The sequence below is a fragment of the Macaca fascicularis genome, chromosome 9 (assembly GCF_037993035.2).
Source record: "Macaca fascicularis isolate 582-1 chromosome 9, T2T-MFA8v1.1".
Classification (NCBI taxonomy): domain Eukaryota; kingdom Metazoa; phylum Chordata; class Mammalia; order Primates; family Cercopithecidae; genus Macaca; species Macaca fascicularis.
The window spans coordinates 131,443,345-131,463,460 of NC_088383.1; the positions used below are offsets into that span (position 1 = coordinate 131,443,345).

General features: G+C 48.6%; 2 protein-coding genes across 2 annotated transcripts in view; both read left to right on the forward strand.

The window, feature by feature from the left end:
• The first annotated feature begins 3,396 nt into the window (after window positions 1-3,396).
• Window positions 3,397-8,748, forward strand: ARMS2 (age-related maculopathy susceptibility 2). The gene is given in 4 exon segments (XM_015455950.3): window positions 3,397-3,476; window positions 4,389-4,576; window positions 8,404-8,732; window positions 8,734-8,748. Coding segments are annotated over 4 exon segments (612 nt in total).
• Window positions 8,749-15,327: 6,579 nt separating this feature from the next.
• Window positions 15,328-20,116, forward strand: part of HTRA1 (HtrA serine peptidase 1) — a 52,527-nt gene continuing 47,738 nt past the window's right edge. Inside the window, exon 1 of the mRNA XM_045361704.3 lies at window positions 15,328-15,875. Within this exon, the coding sequence (XP_045217639.2) occupies window positions 15,401-15,875 (475 nt within the window). The 5' untranslated portion in view covers window positions 15,328-15,400. The remainder of the gene's footprint in view (window positions 15,876-20,116) is intronic.

A 20,116-nucleotide genomic window follows, 5' to 3' on the forward strand; every position in this document is an offset into this window, starting at 1 on the left:
AGTTGGAAAATTCCAGTTACATAATGTTTTTCCCATCTAGGAATATTATGGTATGTCATTCCATTTAGCCAAGTCTTTATTTAAATCCTTCAGTCATTGTATTCATGTAACTCCTGTATTTGTCTTGTTAAGTAAATTCCTAGGTAGTTACATTTATTTTTTTTTAATGTTAATATTTATTTATATTTTCATTTAATTTTTCTAGCTATATTTTTGGTTCTATAAAATTTTTTCCTATTACTTTTTATCTGTTTATTGCTGGTCTATAGGGAAACTAATGCTTGTATAAATTAATTTTTTATACTAGTCACCGTATTGAATTATTAGTGTTTTTTTAGTTGATTCTCTTGTGTTTTCAGTAATACAATGATATCATCTGCAATAAATGATCCTTTTAGCTTCTTCTTCCCAATTTTTGATAAATTTTAGTATTGGGATGTGCTTGCTTTACAAAATGAATTGGGAAGTTTTTCATTTTTCCCCCTGGTCAATATCAGTTGAAAGAATGTAAAATCTGTTTATGTGAAGTTTCAGAGAATTCAACCATGAAACCATTTAGCCTGAAGAATTTTTCCAGAAGTGATTTTTGTTTGTTTGTTTTTACAAATATTTCTTTTTCACCATAGATGCTGGTTTACTTAAGATTTTTTCTTTTGTCAGATTGGTAATTTATGATTTCTGAGAAAATTTCTATTCCATCCCTGTTTCTACTCCTGTCTCTCTCTAATCTATTCTCTAGCCAGTAAGCCATCACAACATTTAAAATTTCAGGTGGTCATTCCCCTGCGTGAAAACCTCTGACAGTTTTCACTGATAGGTTATTATTGCTTTATGTCTCCTGGTCTATGAAGGCCTAACATGATCTGGTCCTAACTTCCACCTCCCACTTCCTACTGCCTTGCTCAGAGTGACAGGAGGGCCCGCAGAGGAGAAGCTAGCACAGGCATGCTGAGTACTGGATTTCATGCTGATTCTGGAAACAGCTCCATGCCAGTTTTAAAGGAGGCTTAATTGTTCTGGGAGTTTTGCTGACATAATACAGCTTGGCTCACGGGTGGTTCTTGTCCTTAGGCTTAAAAGTAGAACAGGCATTAATAAATGCCACAAAATGTCTTTGGTTGTGTTCAGCCAGTTCTTTTCCCAGAAGAAAAAGAGCACTGTGCTTAATTAAATTCAATCAATATTTTTCAAGGGCTTCTTATGGACAAGAGATTTTGCTGGACTCTGGGATATAAGTGAGGCAGACACAAACAATGTACCTCTATTGCAAGGCAAAGTAAAAGAGAATGTATTGATAGAATATGCTGGGTTATGCCACAGTAATGAAAATCTCAGAGGCTTATATCCACACATGTTTATTGCTCAGTTGTGCTGATGTCCAGGTGGATTGGCTATGGCTCTGCTCTTTGTCATTTCACTCTGAGACCCAAGCAAGTTGAAAAGCCTCTATCTGGAAAATTTCTGGTGGTCATGGCAGAGAGAAAAGGCATGCTGGCCAACATGCAATCACTAAGACTTTGTTAAGAAGTAACACGTGCCACTAAAGATCACATTTTATTGGCCAGAGAAAATAGCATGATCAAGTTGGACATCAAAGGGGCAGGGAAGAATTAGGTTGAACCATATGAGATTGGCATTTTATGAAGTCAAAAGTGATTGAATATCTCAATTGTATTTGGTTTAACCTAATATAATTCTTCTATAGGGAGGGCAGTGATTATTTGAATAGTGTAATCTACTCCATAGTGGTACCAACAAAATTGCAATAAGAAAATCTTATTAAGATTTTCTTTAAATTCAGATGAAAATTTTATTCACTAATTCCGCATTTCACTTGAGATAGCCACAGACAACCAATCCTTCCATCTGTGGAAATGGGTAATAAAAGCAGAGGTGTCACATTAACCTTTTTTGCTGAATTTAGGGGCCATTGGTTTTAGATTCCAGCTTTAAGGAGTCCGTCTCAATAAAAATGTGCCATGTTCTTGATATATGCCAGACTTTGTGCAACGTGCTGGGGCAGACAGTGAAACGCACTGACAGACAAGGTCTGTCCTCAGGGGGCTGAGCGTCTAGTTCCTGCCCTGCTATCACGTGCAGATAACCAGTAAATAGGTGCTGTGGGGGGTGGGAGAGGTTGAGGGAACTTAGGGTGTATTTCTAATGGAGCTCACATGATTGTTGGCCAAATTCATTTCTGTGAAGCTGCAGAACTCACAGCTGCTTGTTTCTTCAAGGCTAGCAGGAAAATCTCTCCAAGCTCAGGGCAAGCTTGAGCTCTCTTTTAAAGGGCTCACCTGAGTAGGCCAGGCCAACCTAGGGCTACTCTTGCCTTTGATGAACTTGAAGGTAAACTGATTAGAGACTTAATCACAAAATCCCTCCATCTTTGGCACATGATGTAACCTGACCACAGAAGAGACATCCATCATATCCACAGGTCTTGCCCCTACTCAAGTGGACTGTGTGGGGCACGGACACCAAGAGTGGGAATCTGGGACGCGATCTTAGAATTCTGCCTGCTTCAGGGTTTCATTTTCAAAATTGTCACGGATCTTGTGGGTGTGTCTCCTTGTTGTTTTAGTCCATGTTTACCTGATGTCATTGGTCATTTGTAGATCTTTTGTGAAGTCTTCTGCCCAGAATTCGTTCTTAGTGGATTGCTTGCCTTTTTGTTTTTGAGTCTTCTAACCTGAATAGAAGTTATTGGTTGGATACAAGTATTGTAACTATGTTCTCCCAGTCGATGGTTCCCCTTTTTGTCTTTGATAAACATAAATTCTTCATTTTAATTGTCATATTTCTCATTCCTTTTTTTTTGGTGGTTGCTGGTTTTGTGTCCTGTTTATGAATCTCTTGCTTAGCCCAAGGTCATAAAAATATTCTCCCGCCTGGACCCTTTCTCCTGGACCCTGAATTGATTTTGTTTTCAAATGTAGGTCTATGATCCACTTTGAATGAACTTTTATGACTTGTGCGTGTATGGGACCAAAGTTCATTTTGTTCTCTATATGATGAGTCAATTGATACAGTATCATTTACTGAAAAGACCATCCTCTCCCTATTGATTTGTGACTTTGACTTTGTTAAATCAGGTGACTGGAGGTAGGCTGGAATCTGGTTTGGCTTCTTCTACTGCATGAATCTATTTGTTCATCTGTACACCAGTGCCAGACTGTCCTCACTATTGTCCGACCATGCTGTGATATCTAAACAATGTCTTCAAAGGAATCCTGGGCATTGCCATCTCTCTAGAGAGGCCTCACTCCACTCTCCCAGCCCTAAACAACTACAGATTTATTTTCTGTCTCTGTAGATTTTCCTGTTATACAGATTTCTTGTGAATGAAATCATATAGTATGTTGTCTTTTGTACCTGGCTTCTTTGATTTCCAACATGCTTTCAGGGATCACCATGTTTGCAAGACTGTGTCCTTGTGCAGGAAACAGAAGCACCGACCAGGAGGACTGGGGCAGGTGAGATTGGGAAAAAAGAAAGGGAGGGAGTAAGCTGTGTCCAGACACTAAAAGGACTTGCAGGATCTTTTAAAAGAGATGTATACATGTAACAGGGCATTAGACAGCATGGGAAAGCATCCGCTCTCTTAAAATATCAAAAAAATCCACATAGATATGGAACAAGCTTCTTGTATCCTTCGGTGTGGAGCATGTGGTCCTCGCTCAGCTATGTGGCTGACCCACAGAAGGCAGTCACGGATGGAGCTTATAAAGGAAGGAGAGAGGCCCATACACTGAGCTCAGAGGCAGGAGAGGATGAGTTTGAAGTGCTTGAGGAACACGGAGTGACCCCAGGAAGGAGCTGGGCCATGTTAGGTGGAGCTGAGAGAGGAGCCCCAGATTCAAGGAGAGTATGTCCAGGTAGTAGCTTGAACAGCACAGATGGAAAAGGATTTGGCTTTCTTTGTTTTCTTCCTTTGATTTTTAACTGCCCATCCCTCCGCAATATTAATGGTTAGTACAGAAAAGAAAAAGGAGAAATTATCACCCATCACCCCTCCACCCAGAATTAACCACAGTTAACACTGGGGCCCAGTTCCTTCCAGGCTGGAGTCTCAGAATCACTTTCTTAACCAGGAGCAACGGTCTGCACAGCTTTATATCCTGCAATTTCTTGCTTAGTGTAAAAGCATTACCCTGGGATCCGATTTCCTTTTGCATCTCAAACCCGGGAAGTTTGGCCATTAGCAAGGATTTCCTGAATTTCCTTGGAATCATCACAGCGGCTGGGCTTGGTCTTCCTGAAGCTTAGGGCTAGTTCTCCCTCCCCTCCTTTCAAGCTGCAGGTCTTCGTGAGAAGAAGGCGGATGTAATAGCAGAGACTTAGCTTTCAGGCCTCATTCCTCAAGGAGGTAATTGTTCCCTTTAAAGGAAGACAGAATTAACTGAGTGGCAGCACTGGATTAGGCCTGGGCATCCAGAAACTGCCCGCAAGAAGTGGAGGCCAGTGGGAGACACACAAGTGTCTACAAGGCGAGGTGACAGAGCTCTCCGAAGGATGGAGAAGGGGCTGTGGCGGCTGGCCCAGTGGAAAAGTACCTCAACCATGATTCATCAGGGTAATGCTCCGTTGGTGCCAGGCCATCACCCCGTCTGGGAGTGCAGACAGCTGACAGCTGAAAGTCACATCAAGAATGGAATCAATTTTCAGGGAAGAAAGTAAATGAAAGTTAAGATAAAAATGCATTACTTCACTGCTATACCTTCTGCTGCAAGCATCTGTTTAATACAAGCAACATGAGACTAGCGCCTGCTACGTGGCGAGTGCTGTCTGGGCACAGCGGGCAAGGCAGGCTCCAGCGCTAGGCAACTCCAAGCCTGACTGAGGAAGACGATGTGGTGGTCCACCTGGACACGGATTGGCTGATTAAATAAGGGTTATGAGTTAGACAAATAAAATACCTGATGCTGCTGAATTTCACATCTCTAAGGACATTGCTCTGGCTGTAGACTAACTGGGTGACTGAAACGTGGATCCACATAGTGTCAGTACACAGAAATGACCTGTGTGTGGTTCTCAGCCCTGCTGCTCACTGGAGTCCCTGGGAGTTCTTCAAATTAGAGACACTAAGGATGCTCAGTCCCTGCCCCTCCCCCTGAGTTTTTAAAAATAGCTTTATTGTGATACAATTCAAATAAAATACAACCTACCCATTTAAAGTATACATTTCAGTGGTTTTTAGTATATTCATGGATAAGGACAACCATCAACACAGTCAAATTTTTTTTTTTTTGAGATGGAGTCACCCAGGCTGGAGTGCAATGGCATGATTTTGGTTCACTGTAACCTCTGCCTCCCTGGTTCAAACGATTCTCCTGCCTCAGCCTCTCGAGTAGCTTGGATTACAGGTGTGTGCCATGACGCCCGGCTACTTTTTGTATTTTTGGTAGAGATGGAGTGTCACCATGCTGGCCAGGCTGGTCTCAAACTCCTCAAGTGATCTGCCTGGTTTGGCCTCCCAAAGTGCTGGGATTACAGGCCTGAGCCACCAAGTCCAGCCAACACAGTCAATTTTAAAACATTTTCCTTATCTCAAAAAGAAACCCCATACTCTTTAGCTATTCTTTTTATTTTCTATTAAATTTATTTTTTCTTTCTTTTTTTTTTTTTTGAGATGGAGTCTGGCTCTGTCACCCAGGCTGGAGTTCAGTGGCTCAGTCTTGATTCACTGCAACCTCCACCTCCTGGGGTTCAAGTGATTCTCCTGCCTCAGCCTCCTGTGTAGCTGGCATTACAGGCACACACCACCACGCCCTGCGAATTTTTGTATTTTCAGTAGAGACAGGGTTTCACCATGTTGGCTAGGCTGATCTGGAACTCCTGACCTCAAGTGATCTGCCCGCCTCGGCCTCCCAAAGTGCTGGGATTATAGGTGTGAGCCACCGCACCTGGCCAACTATTTTAAAAATTTTTAAGAGACTGAGTCTCGCTTTGTCACCCAGTCTGGTGCAGTGGCAGGATCATGGCTTACTTCAGCCTTAAACTCCTGGGATCAAGCAATCCTCCCACCTCAGCCCCCTGAGTAGCTGGGAAAACAAGTGTGCAGAGTCACTAAACTAAAAAAAAAAAACTATTATTATTATTATTATTATTATTATTATTATTATTTGTAGGGGTGGGTTTTCGTTATGTTGCCTAGACTGGTTTCAAAGTCCTGGCCTCAAGCAATTCTCCTGCTTCATCCTCCAAAAGTGCTGGGATTACAGGCATGAGCCACTGTGCCCAGCCTCTGCCCACTCTTCTAGCCCTAAGCAACAGGAATCTATTTTCTGTCTCTGTAGATTTTCCTGTTATACACATTTCTTATGAATGAAATCATATAATATGTTGTCTTTTGTTTCTGGCTTCTTTCATTTAGCACCATGCTTTCAGGGTTCACCATGTTGTAGTGGGTATTTTATTCTTTTTTATGGCTGAATAGTATTTCATTTTATGGATATGCCATAATTTGCTTATCTGTTATCAGTTGATGGACATTTGGGTTGTTTCTACCTTTGGGTGTTATGAATAGTGCTGCTATGAACATGTGTGTTCCAGTTTCTGTGTGGACACATGTTTTCCTTTCTCTTGGGTAGCTACCTAGGAATGGAAATGCTGGGTCATACGTTGACTCTGTTGGAAGAACTGCCAGACTGTTTTCCAAAGCAGCTGTACCGTTTCACATTCTCACTAGCAGTGCATGAGGATTCTGATTTCTCCACATCCTTGCCGATACTTGTTATCATCTGACTTTTTGATTCTGGCTACCCTAGTGCCTATGAAGTAGTATCTCAGTGTGGTTTTGATTTGTTGATTTGCTGATGACTAAAGATGCTCAGCATCTTCTTATGTGCTTATTTGTGCTCTTAGAATTTTTAATTCAGTTGATCTGGAGTAGTTTTTTTTTTCCTTTTATTTTTTATTTTTTTGAGACAGAGTTTTTCTCGGTCACCAGGCTGGATGGAGTGCAGTGGCGCAATCTCGGCTCACTGCAACCTCTGACTCCCTGGTTCAAGCTATTCTCCTGCCTTAGCCTCCCGAGTAGCTAGGATTACAGGCCTGCACTACCATGCGCAGCTAATTTTTGTATTTTTAGTAGAGCCAGGATTTCACCATGTTAGCCATGATGGTCTCAATCTCCTGAACTCGTGATCCGCCCACCTCGACTTCCCAAAGTGGTGGGATTACAGGCGTGAGCCACGGCGCCTGGCTTATTTTTTTCCTTTAAAAAAGTGTTTGGCTGGGAGTAGTGGTTCACACCTGTAATCCCACACTTTGGGAGGCTGAGGCAGGAGGATCACTTGAGCCCAGGACTTCAAGACCTGCCTGGGCAACATAGCAAGACCCCATCTCTAAAAAAAAAAAAAAAAAAAAAAAAGGAAATTAGCCAGGTGTGGTGCTGCACACCTGTGGTCCCAGCTCCTTGGAAGGCTGAGGTGGGAGGATCACCTGAGCCCAGGATTATGAGGCTGCAGTGAGCCATGATCATGCCACTGGACTCCATCCAGCCTGGGTGACAAAGTGAGACCCTGTCTCAGAAAAAAAAAAGGTGGGGGGGGCCCAGGCATGGTGTCTTATGCCTGTAACCCTAGCACTTTTGCAGGCAGATTGCTTGAGCTCAGGAGTTCAATACCAGCCTGGTAACATGGCAAAACTGGTCTCTATGAAAAATATAAAAAATAGCTGAGTGTGGTGGTGCACATCTGTAGCTGTAGTCCCAGCTATTTGGGTGGCTGAGGTGGGAGGATCACCTGAGCCTGGGGAGGTTGAGGCCACAGTGAGCTGTGGTCGTACCACTGCACTCCAGCCTGGACAACAGAATGAGACTCCATCTCAAAAAAAAAAAAAAAAAAGTTTTTTATTTTGAAACAATTTTAGGTTTAGAGAAAAGTTGAAAAACAGTTAAAAAAAAACAAAAAACAACCCCCCCCGAAAAAACCTCTCATTTACCCTTAACCCAGATTTCCCGAATGCTCACCACCCTTGCTACATCATTCTAGTTCCTGGAAACATTTAAAGCATGTGAAACATTTAAAACATTTAAGTGGCAGGCTTTAAGTTGCACCTCCTTTACTTCTAAATATTTCAGTGTTTTTCTTGAAAAAAAAAATGTTCTCATACCACAGTAACACGATCAAAATTGGAAAATCAACATTGATTCAATACTATGATCTACAATCAAGTTTTTTTTTTTCTCCAAATCCCTGGGTCTCAGCATTTTTTTAAAAGCTTCACAGATGATTTCAATGGATACTAGGGACCTCTGCTGCCTCCTCTGGCAGAGCAGGACTGAGGGGTGGACCCTCCCTGAGACCACCCAACAATTTAAGGTGGAGTTATCAGGGCGCCTGACTCCTGGGGGCATTTTTGTGTGACGGGAAAAGACAGTGCTCCTGGCTGAGTGAGATGGCAGCTGGCTTGGCAAGGGGATAGCACCTTTGTCACCACGTCATGTCTCTGTACTCTACGTGCTGCACCTACACCCAGGACCGACGGTAACTGAGGTGGAGGGGAAAGGAGGGCCTGAGATGGCAAGTCTGTCCTCCTCGGTGGTTCCTGTGTCCTTCATTTCCACCCGCGAGAGTCTGCTGGACACTGGAGTTGGTGGAGAAGGAGCCAGTGACAGGCAGAGGAGCAAACTGTCTTTATCACACTCCAAGATCCCAGCTGCTAAAATCCACCCTGAGCTCTACTTACCAGCCTTCTTCTCTCTTGCTGGAACCTCCTCTGTACTCAGACCAGCAGCCTTAGCACCACCTCACACTGGTAAGAAATGCAGATGATCAGGCCTTACCCCAGCTCTATTAAATCAGAAATTCTGGAGTGGCGCCCTGCAGCTTGCATTTTAACCAGCCTTCAGGTGCTTCTGATGCTCGCTCAGGTTTGAGCACCACTGGCCACAGGGAGGCCGAGGCAGGGCCCAGGGTCAATTCAACCCTCCTCTGGTTGAATAGCTGGAGAGTTGGGAATATCAGTAAATATTTCCAATGCACCTGCTACAAGCCAGAAAAAGGGAACAAGAAGACACAGTGGGTCTGAGAAAGTGATGGGGTGAGCAGAAACCCAAAGCCCATAGAAGGCCATCCGAGTGGCCCCTCGAGTAGGTGAACTGGCTTTAGGGTTTACTGAAGGAAGTGGAAACCTCAGCCTGCTTCTTGTCTGGGTTGTTATAGGAGTCATTTAGAAAGCTGTACCATTCTTTCAATATTCTCACTACTTTCCAACGCTCATTTTTCCTGCTCATTTCTGGATTAAAAAAATGCCTTGGCTGTATGAGTAAGAAAACCACCATGCAAGTTTGTAGAGAAAGAATCTGGGCCTTCTAGGTCACGTTGGTTTAAAACTTGGACATCAAGCACCTTAGAGACCATGTTGCCAAATAAGCTTAGTAAATGCTTTCTAATGCTTACAGAACTGTGGCGCTTTGTGCTTGCTGTAGTACTATATAATTAGACAAATGAAAGAACTCAAAGGTTGAGCCCCTTCTGTCTCTTAATTTTTTTTTTATAAGCAGATTTAAAATTCTGGCTCATAATGTCCTTGATTCAATGTTAAACCATTTTGCCTAAATGACAGCAAGTTCTAAATGTGAGGGCGCTCAGCTTTTCAAGCTGCTCCTGAATGACAGAAAATTGACAAGCTGTCATTCAAGACCTTTTGGTAGCTGCCTGGGGCTCTGTTTGAATTGTATCTGTCTGATACTTTGCCATGGAGAGTGAAAAATTTGATCACATGCCATGCTTTTAATTTTCTAAAGCAAATATGTTGGAAGGAGCCAATTAATGCAAAGATGGACTGCTGGTCTCATGCAACTGATTTAGGGGAAGGGTTTGCCTAAATTAATAAAAGATCTGAATTATAGATCTTAACAAATATGTAGAATTTAAAGGCTTAAAAGGAAACTGGGCAGCAGCAGGCCTGGGGTTGGCTTTTAAGTATCCTTATTTAACAAATAGACATGAATGTTTTGATTTGATATTAGAAATGCTAGTACTGGAGCCTCTGAGCCTACTCTGGCTCGAGAGGCTGCCCTATCTAAAAAATAAGTAAAAAGAAAAAAAGAAATGCTGGTACTGTAATTCTAAAGTGCTTCAGAAATTCTCAAAAATAGGCCAGGCATGGTGGCTCACGGCTGTATACCAGCACTTTGGGAGGCCAAGGTGGGCAAATCACTTGCGGTTGGGGGTTGGAGACCAGCCTGGCCAACGTGGTGAAACCCCATCTCTACTAAAAATACAGAAATTAGCCAGGCATGGTAGCAGGTGCCTGTAATTCCAGCTACTTGGGAGGCTGAGGCAGGAGAATCGCTAGAACCTTGGAGATGGAGGTTGCAGTGAGCCGAGATCGCACCACTGCACTCCAGCCTGGGCAACAGAGTGAGACTCTGTCTCAAAAAAAAAAAAAAAAAAGTTCTCAAAAATATTTTGAACTTCCTCACCTTTGTCCTATTTTTGAAGGAGGGGTCTACAATAAAGAGATCATACAGAAATAGTTTAATTGTTACAAAACGAATGGAATGTCTTTACTTTTTACCCGATTGAGTTACATTAACTGCGTCTTCAATTTAATTTAAAGTGCTCCTCAACCTAAAATATAGTCATGTGTCCATATTTAAAAATGCATATTATTAAATCTATTTTTTTTTTCAATCTATCATCCACACTGCAGCAAGGCGATTCTGCCAAAACATATGTCCTTAAAAGCCAACTGGAGTGTCTCATCAGCATCAATGTGAAGCCAAAAATCCTTAGGAGGACAGAGGGAGTCCCTCACAACATAGACCGGTCCCCTTCCCTCCAGCTGCCTGGACTGTCCAAAGGACTCTCTTCCCGCCTGCGGCCACACTGCACAACTTGGAATTTCCCCACCTGGGCGGACTCATCGCATCATCACCAACTGGATGCATCTTCTGCTCTGTGCAGCTGGTAAAATCTTTCTCAACCCTTGAGATGCAGCTCAATCTCCTCCTAACATCTGGATTCCTCTCTGTCACTGCATTCCCTCCTGTCATCCTGCCTTTGTTTTCTTACCCTCCTCTCTCTCCTGTGATAGGCATTAATTAAAATTAAATAAAAATTCAGATCATCCTTGTACTTGGTGCATTTCAAATGCTCGGCAGTCACATGTAGTTAGTGGCTACCCTCTTGGACAGCACAGATAGAGATTATTTCCATCATTGCAGAAAATTCTAGACTTTAAACTTCTTGAGGACAGGGGCTTGATCGTTCGACACTGCTTTACAGTGTCTAGCAGTGTCTGCCCTGTAGCAGGGGCTCAGGAAATTTTTCCTGAACCGAACCTAACTGAACTGATGTGGGTTTGTCATCAGGGTGTACCTTCTGTTAAAGGAGGTTATGATTTCTGATGCTGGGGTGACCAGAGGGGATGGGAGTGGGCCTGGCACTCGGAGGAAAGGGGGCAACACCAGCTGAGAAGTCATCCTTTACTTGCTGGCATGGCCCCAGCCAGGGTTCTGTTGCTATGGGAGAATGGATGAGTAGGAATGGATTGTATCACCCTGGATCTAGAGGACAACCTGGTGTGAGGGGCATGGGGGACATTGGAAGTCAGGGTAAGAAACTTGGACTTCATTCTACTGGCATGGAGAGCTCCTGGAAATTAATGAGCAGTAGAGTGATAGGATAAGCTTATAGGAGGAGCCAAAATTTTTAATACAGCTCCTTAGATCTTAGATCTTGTGACTTAGGAAAGGCAATATGAGCCCCTGAGCATTCTGTGTCCTTTGTACATTTGGGAGAACAGAGGCCCAAAGTGGGAAATCATCCTCCTCCGGGGCAGCACAGACATGGCTGCTCCATTCCTATTCAGAAGCCTCGTTTCCTGATTAAGGCTCTGGCAGCTGTGGTGTTTCATTGTTCATTATTCATGAATAGACTTGGCCCTGTTCAAAACTGAAGCTTCAATGCTGCAAATGAGGGCTGCAGAGAGGATGTTGGGGAACTCGCCTGTTTGGCTTCAAAACTGCCCCCTTTTCTCTGGAAAAATCCTCTCTAGAATACTGTGCCAAGGCTTGGTGAGTGAGAAATGAGTTTTCATGATGTATCAAAAGAAAAATGCTTCTTTTAAGAAAATGTCTTTATAAATGGCAGCAGGCGGGGAAGAATCTAAAAGACAGAAAGAGCAATGCTTGCAGGTTGAAAGCATTACCTCCAGATATGGGGACGTTAGGACTAAGGGAAGGTCAGTGATGGGTCCACGAGGCCGGGTTTCAATGGGTTTACCATTTCCTTCTTTGTGTGCCCACCGATGGACACACGTAGGCACACACACCAACAGCCTCCCATGTGGACGGTCCAGGGTGCCCACAACCCTTCCAGCAAGACTTTGATTTCTCTGTTTCAAAGGATTTCTTGAGGCCCCTCTGTAGAGCTGCTTGTCTTCTTCACGACCCGTGCTTGGGTCAGGGCAGGTGGAGTGAGCTGCACGAACAGCTGGGAGATGATCCTGTGATCTCACTGTGCAGTGGTCCTGCCAGGTTGCTCTTTCTAAAACCTTGGGTATTGCAAATTCTGCTTCTTAGGGACCGCTTGGTCCCCCAGTCCTCCCCCTGCTGACTCCCTTCCTGGTGAAGCCACCAGCATGGCTCTCAGGGTGGTGCTGTCTTCCTTCTCTAGAACAGCCACGTGGCCCCATGGCTTGCACTTACTGGTTACTGTGGTTACAAATGCCTCTTCTAGGCTGTGAACCATCAAGGAGTGGGTCCAGTTCAGCCAACACTTCCTCAGGGATTGTAAGTAGCTGGGGGTCCCCCCGAATCTCCATCACCCTCTTGCCCATTCTGCATCCCCTCCCCCACCACACATACACTCTACTCCCCCAGTGCTGAATAACTTGCCAAAGCACGGTGCTGGCACTGGGGCGTTCAGGGGTGAAGAAGATGGGGCCTCTGCCCTGGGGAGGAGGTGATGAGGGGAGGAACAGCAGCACAGAGGGTGGGAGGCAGAGGAAATGGCACTGAGTGGGGGCATGAGGATGGAAGAGGAGCATGTAGATGGGACGACGGGACCCAGCACTGACCAAATAGAAGCTTGTGGGTGGCACATCAGTCACTCCAGGGAGAGATGCAGTCACTGCCATTTTCCTAATGAAACTCCTCCAGTTATTAAAGGCCCAGAGTCACAGACTTAAGGACCAGAAGTGGGATTTGAACCCAAGTCCCCCAGATGACAGGGTTCCTACGTGCTTCTCTAGGTCACATTAGTTCATGCTGGAGGGGAGGAGGGGTGTTTCAGGAAGAGAGGAGATGTGGGCAAAGGCACAGAGACCGTAAGCGGAAAGGTATGTTCCAGAAAATGCAAGTTATTCAGCACTGGGGGAGCAGAGTGTATGTGTGGTGGGGAAGGGGTGGAGAATGGGTGAGAGGGTTGTGGAGACTCAGTGGGACCCCCAGCTACTTAATTCCCCGGCAGGGAAAGAGCTTAGAAACTCCCTCCACCTCCCGCAAAGCAGTGGGGAAGCTGCAGCCACACTGTGTGCGGTGGGCTCATTCCGGCTGCAGTCTGGCTGCTCAGAGGGATGGTGGAGGATGGGGCTTGCGGCAGGCACGGCCAGTTTGGAAGGTGTACTGGCTCCAGCACTCAACTTGTGGCTGACACTCAGGGAAGTCACCCTCTCTGGCCCTCGGTTTTCTCCGCTGTAAAATAAGGGAATTCGACAAAAATAAGTTGTCACCAATTTATTCACCACCACGTGTCCTTTTAATTCCGTCTGCCCCAGGACTGCAGTGGGGAGAGTCTTTCTTTGCTGATGGACTTTGAAAATCATCACCCCCACCCCGCACTTTTTGTGGTTAACCACAGCTAGCCAAGAACTCAGGGCTTCTCATCAGCAGAGGCCTCTGCCTCTCCAGGATCCAGGCCTGAAGGGATTCTGGGTAAAGGCCTCCCTTCTGCAGCCATGAGGCCCTGGCTTTATGGAATGTCGTTTGGAGTCCAGGGAGTCAGCATGGGCACCCCGACAGCTTTCCCATGCCCCAGGCTCCTGGGCCTTTCTGAGGGACCCCTCTGGACTTTGGACATTAACAAGGTTCATATTTGGAAGGTGCTTTGAGGGGGCTTATAAGTATTTGGAGTTTACTTTTTAAACTATTTGTATTGGAAAAGTAACGTGTGCACGAGGGAACAACCCAAATACAGAAGAATATTAAAATCTCCAAGCCCCCAGCCCCCTCCCTTGCTACTGTATCCCAAAGTCAGCTCTGCCGGCCCACCCAACCGTGGGTGCCTCTGCCCAGGGTAGGGTTGGAGGTTTGAGGGTTTCGGATGAGGGCTGGGCGAACCGCCTCCTCTCAGGTCCTTGGACGCGAGCTGTACCCATCTGCTCAGTGTGGACCCAGGACTACTGCCCACAGGCCTGGTGCTGCCTGGGCACCCAGACCCACCTCCAGGGTCGCCCTCGGCCCTCCTGATGACTCTCAGACTCGCATCTGTCCCAAAGGCTGCACCAAAGATTCTCCAGTGGAAAATCAAATTTTTGATAACAAAAGTGTTTTGAAATAATCACGCACGTGGTGAAAAATTCAAACAGGAGCAAACCCCTTTCCCATCTGAGAGGGCTGCACCCTCTCCAGTTACGAGCCTCCCAGCTGCTTCCTGAGCTCTCTGCGAGTATGGACACGCGTGCCACCCACAACAACTGTTTAAAAGAATCAGACGTGTGAAGGATTCTGTTCAAATTACTTCTGCTCTCTGCTTTTATCACTTCACTGTGGGTCCGGGCGCGGGCTTTCTGGCAGCTCCGCGGACGCTGCCTTCGTCCGGCCGCACAGGCCCCGCGGTCAGGGTCCCGCATGCGGGGTACCGGGGGCAGAACCAGCGCGTGACCGGGGTCCGCAGTGCCGCCAACGCCCCGGGTCTGCGCAGAGGCCCCTGCAGTCCCTGCCTGGCCCAGTCCGAGCCTCCCGGGCAGGCCCCCAGTCGGGCGATTTGCAGGAACTTTCCCGAGCGCTCCCGCGGGGAGACGCCGCAGGGCCCCCTTGCAAAGTTCCTTTAGTTTGAAGGACGCGAATCGCAGCGAGAGAACCTGCGGATGGCGAATATGTGGGGCGCGCAGACGGGGAAACTGAGTCCCGCGAGAGGGCGGGTCTGTGCACTGCCCCGCCCGCGCCCCACGAGCTCCGCCGTGCCCGGGCGCGCCCGCCCTGCCCCCGCCGCGGGCGGTCCCGGTCCAGTCGTCCGCCCTCCCGCCATCCGGTCGGCCCCCCTCCCGGGCGCCGTGCCCGTCCCCAAGGCGGCTCGTCACCGCTGCGAGGCCAATGGGCTGGGCCGCGCGGCCGCGCGCACTCGCACCCGCTGCCCCCGAGGCCCTCCCGCACTTTCCCCGGCGCCGCTCTCCGGCCCTCGCCCTGTCAGCCGCCACGGCCGCCGCCGCCGCCAGAGTCGCCATGCAGATCCCGCGCGCCGCGCTGCTCCCACTGCTGCTACTGCTGCTGCTGGCGGCGTCCGCCTCGGCGCAGCTGTCCCGGGCCGGCCGCTCGGCGCCTTTGGCCACCGGGTGCCCCGAGCGCTGCGAGCCGGCGCGCTGCCCGCCGCAGCCGGAGCACTGTGAGGGCGGCCGGGCCCGGGACGCGTGCGGCTGCTGCGAGGTGTGCGGCGCGCCGGAGGGCGCCGCGTGCGGCCTGCAGGAGGGCCCGTGCGGCGAGGGGCTGCAGTGCGTGGTGCCCTTCGGGGTGCCAGCCTCGGCCACGGTGCGGCGACGCGCGCAGGCTGGCCTCTGTGTGTGCGCCAGCAACGAACCGGTGTGCGGCAGCGACGCCAACACCTACGCCAACCTGTGCCAGCTGCGCGCCGCCAGCCGCCGCTCCGAGAGGCTGCACCGGCCGCCGGTCATCGTCTTGCAGCGCGGCGCCTGTGGCCAAGGTACTCTGCCGCGCTCCTGGGCAGCACCCCATTCTCTCCATCCCAGCTCGGACCTGCTTCTGCGGGACTGGTGGGCAGACCGAGGGGCAGCGAAGCGTTGCGGGGTGGCCAGGGCAACTCTCGGGGACAGGCAGGTGGGCCCCGGGGTGGCGGCTTTCCGCGGGCTGCCTCGGAAACGAGCTTCGCGCCCAGCCCGGGCCGGTTCTGCGCCCAGACGATGCCGGTGCGCCGGGCCTGCACTCTGGGGCTCGAGACGCCTGGCGACCTGCCGCGGAGCGCCCTGAGGGCAGCCACACAGCGCGGGGAGCCGAGGACAAATAAGAGGAGTGGGGGCATAAAGGGAGGAGAGAAGTTCAGGACTAGGAACTGGAGCCTTGCTGAGCGGCTTCAGGACCACAAGAAGTCATTTCTGTTGCTTTTTCTATTTGCTTCCTCCGTCCCCTTTAAAATGCATTACTTTGATCACGGGACCGCTCCGTGAAAACTGTATGTAACTCTTTTGGAAAGGAAGAGTGTTTGCCGGCCCCCGCCGGAGTTTCCCCAAAAAGTCTACCCCGGGCAGGGAACGGTTTGGCATCGCACTCGTTTCGGCGGCGTTGCTGCCTGTGTTGCTTTCCTCGTTTTGAGCCAGCCCTACAAAAATGAAAGTGGCTCCTTTTGAATAAGCTGAATCGGGCTTTGGATCACGAAATCTGCAGAGGCGTAGAAGGGACCGGGTTAGTAATGAGGAAGGAGCCTACCCCTCCCTCCTGCCGCACACAGGACCTGTTCGGCAGGGGAGATGGTGGTGATGGGGGCAGGAGTGGAGTGGAGCAATGTCTAACTCTCTCGCGGGACCTTCCGGAGAGATGCTTCCCATCTTCAGGCAGAGGCCATGTGGAAGAATAATATCGAGTTCAGCGGCGGCCAGTCCCGCGGTGTAGAACCAGCCAGCGGGGCTTGGCAGTGCGCTTAGGCGCAGCCATGCGGCTGCTGCCCGACCCCAGCGCTGCCTCCTCAACTCGGGCAGTGCCAGGAGAGGGGCATAGGAGAGCACAGTGCAGAGGGACTGGTCTAGATTTTACTTTATAGGAATATGGTTCAGTATGACCAACTAGGACTTGGCATAGTTTGGCTTACATGGACCGGAAGGTGCCAGAGCCGAATTGGGTGAAATTCGAGATTGTGTATTTCACTAACGCAGGAGCACAGCCCTCGGGAAACTCAGCCTAGTTAGGCAGTAGAGAGTTGTCCCGGAGACAAGTGATCCCGCAGACTAGAGAATGGGCATGATGATAGCACACGCCTATTGAGCACTCAGTCTGTGTGCCGGGTGTGTTACCTCTGTGACCTCATTTGGTCTCACGAGGAGGGAGTTTCTCCTCTCTCTCTCTCTCTCTCTCTTTTTCTTCTTAAGAGACAGGGTCTCCCTCTGTCGCCCAGGCTGGAGTATAGTGGTGTGATCATGGCTCACTGCAGCCTCCCACCCCTGGACTCAATGATTCTCCTGCTTCAGCCTCCCAAGTGGCTGGGGCTACAGGCGGATGCCACCACACCCAGCTTCTCATTCCTGTTTTACAGATAGCGGAACTTAGGTTGAAAAACTTGCCCAAGGTCACTCAGCTGGAGTTTAAACCCAGATAGCCTCATTCAGAGGAGTCAGGCCAGCACTTAACTCCAAGGGTGTGGGAGAGGGGTCAGGTGCTGTAAATTTCCGGGTGGGTTGGACGTGCATCCCCCTCAGAGCCGGGAACAGCATACACAAAGCCTAAGACTTGTTTGGAGGTGAATAGATCAGTGTGGCTGGGGGATGTTTGGGGAGGGCAGCAGGAGTGAGCCAGGCTGCTGGCCCAGAGTCCCAGGGCTGAAGAGGCTGGCTGTGCCCCGGGCCCTGTGTGCAGATGTTCTTGAACTGGGGCAACTCAAAGCCTAGTGTAGTGTAGGGCTGACCTAGCAGTGGTGTGCGGAATGCATCCAGGGTGGAGAGTTTAGACTACTGCAATAATCTGGGTGTGAGGCAACAACATTGAAAAAGCATGTTTTTGTCCAAAACAAGCCAGCTGTTACTGGTCTCGCTGTTTGTGGTCTCATTGCACGGGGTCCTGAGTTGCTGGCACCATGCGAGTCGCCTAATTTATTGCTAGTGAGGCAAGTTGCTTAATAAGCTTTGGAGTTGGCTGAGTCCCTGTGTGGAGGAAAACAGGTCCCCCATTGGCCATCAGGCTCACGGCGGGCCCCGGTGTACCAGTGAGGGGACAGCCACAGAGGGATAAGCATGGTGGCTTTGAAAGGAGGGAGAGACAGAGTGGGTACAATGCTGTTTTTATCCCTCCCTCCTTCTTTTGCAAATATTTGTTGAGCTCCGTAGGGTGTCTGACACCGTTTGCATGTTTGTCTGGCACACCAGAGGCACTTGGTACGAGTGGATTAGTGAATGAATAAATGAATGAATGAAGACAAATGGGAGGTGCTTTCGATACACAGCCATTCTGTTTTTCCTTAGTGGAAGGCACTGCTTTGCTGCGCCCCCTCTCTGGATCTCACTCTCCACCCTTGACTTTCCGGAGGTGTTTCCGAGGACAGGCGCCTGGGAGCCAGCAGACTTCATTCAGTCCAAGCCAGGCTCCAGGACTCAGCAGCTGGTGCCTACGGGCAGGTCACTTGACGTCACTGTTAAATGAGGTGAATTGGCTGCCTGCTCTGGCTCGAAGATTGGCGGGAGAGCTACTTTAGCTGCAATGGACATGAGCCTTTTCATGGGGTGCCACTTGACTAGAGGCCTGAAGTTGGAGCAAGGCACACACAGATCTGAAGACAGAGCTCTCGAGGCAGGAGCGGGTGCTGTGATTTCAAATATTACAAGGAGGCTTTGTCTGGGGCAGAGCATGCGAGGGGATGAGAGGTAGAAATGTCATCAGATCAGGGGTCTCCAGGCAGGTGACCAGTACTTTGGGTCATGGTAGATCTTTGGATAGAGGAACGTGTCACCATTCAAAGGAAGGTACTTTCATTTGTAAGCTGTTTAATGAATAGACCTCAGAGAACATCTCTGCTCACCGCTCTGGAAATGAAGGCAAATCATCTATTTCAGAAGTCAATGCACTGGCAGGGTTTGGATGGCAAAGTATACAATTCAACTAGAGAACAAAGATCTGTCATCTCCAGCTCTGCTGGTCAGATGATTACAAAAAAGAAAGGGATTGAAATACTAATAGGATACAAATAATGAGGGCTAACATATATGTTGTGCTTATTCTGTGCTGGGTGCATACTAACTCATTTGATCCTCCTGACAGTCCTGTGAGTGAGTGCTGTAGTCTTCCCTGGGTTACAGCTGGGCAACTAAGTCACAGAGCAGTACCTTGCTCAGGACTGCTGGTCCCACACAACTGGATCCAGAGTCTCGTTCATAACCAGCATGCCGTGCCGTTGACAGAGCAACAGAGATTATAAACCACCCCCAGCTAAGCCCCAGCTAATAGCTGAAATCAACAGAGCTCCAGATGGCTGTGGCCTTGAGATGAAACAGGACAGATCACAGCCCTCACTCAGCAGGCTCAGGTTGACAGGGTTGCCTCCAGTTGCCATCAGTGCAGCCCTCACTAAAGAAAAGCAAAAAGAACCGAGGGACTGTAGGAAAGCTGTTTCCACGCCAGAGATCCAGACAGCAAACTGCTCTTGAAGAGAGAAAGCCCTTCCGGATTCCCCCATGTCCCAAAAGACCAGCCACGATTCCAGACCTCTGCTAAAACACGGACAAGAAGCCAGGATCAAAACCTGAAACAGACTTCCCAAACAGCAGAACCCTCATCCATTTCTCCTCCTAGTACATCCTCCAGGAAAGGCCACCCGACTCCTGACAGGAGCCCAGACAAGCTTGGAGGTCTGCAAGCTGCAGGGGTGCCCAGAAACTCCGCCTCTGGTGGTTTTTAGTATTGCCTGCTCCTGGTCTCACCCCAGAGCCTCTGAAGGCAGAGGCTGTACGTACATACCTGGTGAAGAACCAAGGGCTTAGACGGTTGCTTTACTTCTTGGAGGCCTGGATGGTTTGTAAAATTTATTTATTTATTAATTTTTTTTTTTGAAACAGAGTCTTGCTCTGTCGCCCAGGCTGGAGTGCAGTGGCGCGATCTCGGCTCACTGCAAGCTCTGAGACCTCACGAGTTCACGCCATTCTCCTGCCTCAGCCTCCCAAGTAGCTGGGACTGCAGGCACCCGCCACCATGCCCGGCTAATTTTTTTTTGTATTTTTTAGTAGATAC